General features: G+C 36.8%; 1 protein-coding gene across 1 annotated transcript; it reads right to left on the reverse strand.

Annotated features, from left to right (window-relative positions):
* Positions 1 to 1,710: 1,710 nt before the first annotated feature.
* Positions 1,711 to 6,822, reverse strand: ENC1 (ectodermal-neural cortex 1). Its single transcript, XM_015820151.1, has 2 exons — positions 5,033 to 6,822; positions 1,711 to 1,888 (listed from the first exon to the last, which is right to left on the reverse strand). Exon 1 carries the CDS (start codon positions 6,820 to 6,822, stop codon positions 5,053 to 5,055), a length of 1,770 nt encoding a protein of 589 aa, XP_015675637.1. The 3' UTR covers positions 1,711 to 1,888; positions 5,033 to 5,052.
* Between the last annotated feature and the right edge of the window lie 742 nt (positions 6,823 to 7,564).

A 7,564-nucleotide genomic window follows, 5' to 3' on the forward strand; every position in this document is an offset into this window, starting at 1 on the left:
GCTACATTATCAAAATGTAAGCAGACGTGATCATAACTCTTTATAAGCATGCATGCATGCATTTCAAAATAATTTGCTTACATAACATTAAGACAACCAACCACAATGGAGGACTGGTAGCAGTGTTGTTGTTTGGCTGTACCAATTCTTATGAAAAGCACAGCTAGAAAGTTAAACAAAGGAACTATGGGCTAAGTACACCAGGAAAGACTGAACAGGTTTACTTCTACATTCAAGCCAAAAAATAAGTTGGTGGTGTAGGACATTTAAAAATCCTTTAATTGATCGGGACCCTACATATAATACTTCCAGCTACTGTTCCTCTGAAAGCTCAATTTGCTAATTAATGCAAAACAATATATTCAATGAATTTAGCAACTCCCTGCTCCCCCATTGAGCATCCTAATTATTATACCTAATAATATAGATATAATATTATATCAAAAAACAGATGGAGGAAGAATGGGTCTTAATTCCATTTTAATCCAAGAAGATAAACCAAGAGAATTGGTGTTAATTTAACCAGAAACTAACTCTTTCCCCCTAGGGTTTCCCATCTCTTAAAGAGAATAAAGTTCCCCTGGTCATATAAATGGCACATTAAACATCCCATGAGCTATAAATAAATAAATAAAAACAAAACAAAACTGGACATCGCTTATTGGAGAGAGAAAAAAGGTTCTATAGAATTTCCCTCCAGTCCCCTTTCCAGTAGTGATGAGGCTGCACAAAAAGAAAGCTACAAAAGCTATTGTCTCTCTCTTTCTAGATATTTTCATTCAAAAGGCATGACTAGGCAAAAAAAAAATGTAACAGAAATACTATCAGCGGGCACAAATGTGATTTAGGGAGTCAATGGCTTGAGAAAACAACCTCATGGCTTCGTCCTTCAGTACATATGCAATTTAAAATGCTACCTTGCAATAGTTCCATTCTGACCCCTACCCAACTCTCTTCTCAAATATTATTCAGCTTTTTTTTTGTGCAGCGGAGCAAGTCAGAAATCACAGAATGTGCAAAACGTAAGAGTCCCATAAGCCCTTATACTTGAAAATTATTCCAGGCTTTGTTTCAGCATGCAAGCACTGAACAATAAATAGCTGTATCTACAACAAGTAACAATTTAGAAGCAGGACAGTCATAATTAATAAATACAAGAAGAAATAAATTGCATGTATTTAGGAAAGAGGAGTCATTCTCTTTCACATAAGATGCTGGGGGAAAAATATTGTTTTTTTAATAATCGAGCTGCTGCTCCCTAAGAAAGTAATTCAGAGCCACAGTGCAGCTGACCGATTGAATCCGATGCTCCTGGCACTGCCTAGGCCAGGGGGCTGAGGAATTCTGGGAGCTGAAGTCCACAAGTCTTAAAGTTGTGAAGGTTGCAGACCCCTGGCCTAAGACAAAGCCCATCCCCCTGGGCAGAGCTGGATCTTCATTCACAAAGAGATACATCTTGCTGAGCCAGGCCTTGTCCGCTTCCTTTGCAGCTGCTGTTGACACTTCAAATTGTCACAAAGGGAGGTGACAACCATTTCAAATTTTGCACACAAAAAAAGCAAAGTCCACGAAAATTGAGGGTTGTGCTGTGTTATCCAGCTCTGAAAAGTTCATCCCCCCCTTACGTCTCCCCCTTGAAAGGATTATTAAACTTGACATTAATCCACAATTACTAACACATGGACCAGACCATGAGTTCATTCATTCATAATTAAACCATGTGCTGATATACCAAAAACAATATTCCCCCTCCCATTCCTTCATTTCCAACTTTTAAGAATTTGGAAGGTGCAGAGTATCTTCTTCAAATTCAAAAAAGAAATGTCTTCATCAAAACCACTTCTCCACAGTTGGTTCCAAGGTTTATTCAGCATTATAATGCAATAAACTAAAGAAAAGAAACAGAAACATTGTAAACATTTTGGTGGAATAATACAAAGTTTACACATGTTTTAAAGGTCTATGAAGCAGATGCCTGTTCATTACATATCTTAAATATTAGATGCTGTAACCTCACTGATCATGTTTTATTCCTCTACAATATAAGTAGCAACTCTGGTTTAATAACATTAATAACCTGGAGGACAGAGAAAGAACAGTGCTTGAACGTAATAAATCAATCCTGCAAATGAAGAGAGAGTTGATTGTTAAGGGGAAAAAATAATGTAATGCAACATCTCTGTCATAACGTTGGCTGGCACAGTAGCAGGAACAGGCACTCTGGTCATGGGCCAAATCCAAGCAGCCAAAGAAACAGAAGGAAAGGCAGCTTGTTGGAGAAAAGAATCACCAATCAATGCCCTATTAACCATGGAGGATCCTGAATAGAACTGATTCAGAATATAAAAGGCAGACATATTAATCCCCTTATTTAAAACATTTCTGCTATTCATTATGGCAGAACTCTCTTTTGTGGGGCTTTGTTCTGTAATAATGCAGTACGCTTCGCTGCCTCCCCATAGAAGCCTTCCCTATATGTCAATTATTCAATGCAAAATATTAGCTTTGGATGCCAGGGTTTGGCTTCTGTACTCCACCTTCTCACTCTATTATGCTCAGAGCCAGTTTTCAAACCAGGCACCATGCTGGTTTTTAAAGTAGCAATTAATAGCAATGCCAGAACACATGACGCAAAGTTTGATGGGATTTCCGCAGTGCAATTGTAAAAATTTGCTGCTTAACTTGGTGCAACTGATTTGAAGGTGCATGTGCTTCATAGCTTAAAAGCACTGGGCAGCATCACAGGTGTGTATGTGCAATTTACAAAATAACATACACATAATTTGCAAATCTCTTGCATATTAAAAACTAAACCACTTTCACTGAAGGACAATCAATTACATACTCCTGAGATGAATATAAGCATATTATATTTTATCCTGCAAAGCAGCTTTATGATTTTTTCCCAAATCTAAAATGGAAATGAGGCCTTTCTTTTAATAAAAAGTAACTTATTTTATTTTATGATTTTGAATTCATGCACCTAGTAGAAACAATACTACCACCTTATAACAACCTTTCTTATTTAGGACTTTCCAGGACAACACACGGCAATTGTAGACAGCTGCCTTATAAGTTGTTAGATAAATAAAAGAATCTGTGTCAAACTTTAATATATAAAACATTAAATATTAGCACTGATGGAAGGAAAATTGATTAGATAATAAAGAGTTTCATGTACTTTGCTGTTTATTAGAAGGACAAAACTATTTCTCTGGAAATGTACCTAAATCCACTCTAGACCAAAAGAACTGAACAAATGCCTTGATGTCTGTGGTTCAAGCTTTGACTGAGAAAAACATTTCACAGGTTTAGAGAGTAAAAATATGCAACACAGCTATTCTTTAGAATTAAGGTTGCAGTTCTGCAATTATACTGATACAGGTATTTGCATTTTGATGGACCAATTTACAATATCCTACATGGGCCTCCTCATTGTTTTCTCCTTTACAAAAAAAAACCTGTTCTGATTTTGTTTCAAGTGCTACTTAGTTTTTTTTAATCTTGACACTAAAAGTTCAACTTCACAAGAAAAGACTAATGCCAAGAAAATATTTACAACTGCATTTATGGATACATTACAAAACTTCTAGATGACTGGATAAATTATAGGTCTATTTAAACTGCAGCCCCTGAAATATTTATACCGGAGCATATATACTGCTAGTTAATATGTGGTTTGAAGGTTTGAAGTCCTTTCAGCTTTTTTTTCCTCCAAGCACAATTAGCAATGAATACAAAATGGGCTGCATGCATTCTAGCAAAGCAAAATTTGCATCTGAGCCCAGCATGCTAACTCAGAAACATGCCCTGCTGAACTTAATGGTTCCTCCTTTCCTTACTAAAGGCCATAATCTTTTGCAATTCTGCAAGAATAAAAAAGAGATAAAAGGCAGGCTTATCTTACAGAAATAGCTGGTCTTTTTTTTTTTTAAAAAAAAGAATGTATTGCAAGGAAGGTTTGCTGGCATTTTCAAATTTTAAAATCAGAAGGCAAATCAATAACAATAATAAAAACAGAAATGTAGAAAAAAGGAAGAAATACAGGTATCTGCATGAGCTAGTTTAAATTGTTTATAAGCAGATACCATTGCATTAAAATCACCAGCACTGCACCTGCCCACATCAGGTGCATATCTGGACCACTACATTACTTTCAGATTGAATTTATGGGCTTTGAAACATCCCAAGTTGCTAACCAATTATTACTTAAGCTAACTGGCATGTCTTTTAAACAGAGGGACAGAATGATTCACCCTCACACACAAGAATTCACTTTTCTAACTCCACCCCACCCTGGGGAAACAGATTCTTATTGCTTCAGTTATTAATAGTCCTGATTCCATAAAGTCCAAAATATACAATCTTATAATATTTCATATAGTGTCCTTTCAAAAGATAGGCAGGCAGTTTATATTGTTGCCCATATGCACATCAGAACCAGCAATTATTTGCTTGTGCCAATCATTTATTTATACACATCCACACAGTATATACTGTGTGTGTGTGTGTGTGTGTGTGTGTGTGTGTGTGTGTAATCAGTTCCTCTAATCACTCTTACATTAATTATACTAATCTTTTATTTCCATTTAAATGGTAAAGTGTGGATATTACAACAGTCTTAAAAGAATGAAACATTCTATTAGAAAAAAAAAATGCGAGAAAACTATAATTTTAACTAAATTTTCTCCTAGATGGCATTTTCTCAAAATCATTTGAAAATGGGGGGAAAAGAAATATGTCTATGTGAACAACCCATAATAAATATGCCTATGAATTAAATAATCATGGATACAGAAATTACTAATAGGGATAGTTGTGCATGACCAATTCATGCACTATTTAACTGGCAGTAACTGGGAAAATTCTTATATATGAACAAAGTATCCTATGAAATAGATCTTATATTTATTCATGCACTGGTTGAGTCATACCAGCTTTTTCGCTTCCTGCTTATTCAAATGAATCTCTGAGGTTTATATTTGTAAAAAAGTGAACTTAGCCATTATATTTTCAATAAACAATTTCTCACCTGTATAGGCACACATGCAGTTAGGAAGGGAGATGTTTCCATGTGCTCACAAATGCAGTTGGGATTAGTGAATAGGGCACTGTGGTTATGCTGTTCCACATATCAAGCGTGGGGTCATAACAATCTAATGTTTTGCATCTCTGGATTCCAAAGTAGCCTCCCACAACATATAATTTGTTTCCAGATGCAACAGCATGGCAACTCATTCTCTTAGCTGTCACATCTCCCACTTTAGTCCACTGATAGGTTTCACTGTTGAATTTATAAGCTGAGCAAGCAGAGAATTCAGTATCTCCACCCATAATAAAAATTTGGTTACCCAGAACAGCTGCAGCTGTGTATCGCCATGGCTGAGGACAAGTGGCTGGTACAGTCCACCTGTTTTCACTCAGGTCGTAACATTGTACTTTTGGAAGCTTATCATGACTGACACTGGTACCACCAAAAGCAAAGAGTTTTAACTTTGCACTGACTACAGCAGCATTGCTTACTCCTTCTCGAAGTGGGGCAACCATTGTCCATTTGTTAGTCACAGGATCATACTGTTCTACTTGCTTTAAGGATACTGAAGGAGAGGCTGGAAGACAACCTGTGGCTGCTGTGTGACCTCCTACAACATATAGACAGTGTTTGAGTTCAGCAGAACCATGGCCAAACCGAGCAACTAGCATTGGAGCTGCTTTGGACCATTCTTCATGAAGTGTATCATATACCCAAACATCTTTAGAGACTCCATTTTCAGATCCTCGACCACCAGTAATATAGACTTTACAGCCAATTGCGCATGCACTGAATTCCTTCCTTGGACTTGGGATGTCAGCTTTTGGAATGATCTCCTTTGCTTTTTGGTCGACAAGATATAATTTGTCACACATAAAAGTCTGGCCTCCCAGAAGAAATAAGGCATGCCCAGTTTTTCGAGGCCTAGCACATAAACTAGTGACTACACCATCATTCTGCAGAATCTTCAATTTGCATCTGATTGCTTCTTCTACAATCTCTTTACTTTTTCTTTGCTTGGTGATAAGCTCTTCAGTAGCTACATTTTCCATTAGATAGATGGCTGGCAAAAGAGCCAATCTCACAGTCTGCAATAATTCTGGCAGATAACAGTGGCGTTTATGTAGATCATAGTTAATCCAGTTCATGGCAGATTCATAAACTAATCGTTCATCTTCAGTCTCTAATTCTTCACTAGAGAGCAGCTGAACAACCGTATCTTTTGGAAGCTGGAGAAAATCTTCACTTTTACTGATAGTCTGGAAGTTGCTAAGGCACATCCTCCAAGAAAGCTCATAAAGTTTGGTACACTGGTGAGCATCAGACAGAAGCAACATGCCAAGACAATTAGTATGATGAAGGTTCTTCTCTAAGAATTCTGCACAAGCATCTCTAATGTCTTGGAATTCTAACATATCACCTGCCTCCAAAAGGGATTCTGCATTTTCTTCATTGATGATGACCCTTGAAGAGTACGCATAGTCCAGGAGAAGTTCTAGAACCTCTGGATGGATGGAATTGTGGAAGTTGACTTCACTGGCTTGGCTTTCTTTAAGACCACCACTGAACATGGCTTCAAAATATCGACTACAGGCAGCTAGGACAGCTCTATGGCAAGGGAATGACTTGTTCCCAGCATGGAGAAGTACATCTGTAAATAAACGCTGTTGACGCAGAAGATTCAGATGAGTGAGGACACTATCAGCATACGAAGATTTGTGAAATAAATATATGTTTATAGAGCCAGTGCTGGCTCTAGACTTCCGATTCTCATGCATGCTGACTGACATTTTCTTCCACACCTAAATATTAAAAAAAATAAATTGATTAAGAAGTCTCAAAATACAATATGAAATGTTTTAAAAATAACAATTACCTATACATATCTACTCAGAAGTCTATCTACTGACTACAGAGTTTATTTCCAAGAACCAAGACTTTTTTTTAAAGCAACTAGCAGCAAAACATGCAAAGCACAGGAATATGCTAAGCAACATCAAACAGGAGTTGAGGACAACCAATCCTTTGCCTGTTTTTCCCAATATATATTTCTTAACTGGCATAGTCTAAAAATAATTGCTCAAGACAGCAGGATTATCTTGGCAAACCAGACCTCCCACTTTCGTAACGTAAGTGGCAGTTTCAGAATGAGTGGAAAAAAAAAAGACAGGCCTGAATTTTTTCCCACACCTTTTCAGCATACAGCAGCTGATTTAATAATTATGTACTGACACACATATTTAAAAACGTGCTTCTGCCTTGAATCATAGTGTAGGACAAGCAACAAAGACGTTACAGTCAGGAATACTTCAAGGAACACAAGCATCCACAAATTAACCTTATTAAGATTATATCCTGATAAAACCAATTCCACCCATACCATGAAAATATGTAAAAAGTAAGACACAAATAGATCATTCCCAGTATATTTTACTTTAATTACTATAATGTTACCAGTAGATTTTTACCTCAAAGCTACATCTCTCTCCAGCAACAGATATTTTAAGATGGCACACATATGATTTAATTATA

Source organism: Protobothrops mucrosquamatus, unplaced genomic scaffold (assembly GCF_001527695.2).
Source record: "Protobothrops mucrosquamatus isolate PMUCROS unplaced genomic scaffold, P.Mucros_1.0 scaffold1076, whole genome shotgun sequence".
NCBI lineage: Eukaryota > Metazoa > Chordata > Lepidosauria > Squamata > Viperidae > Protobothrops > Protobothrops mucrosquamatus.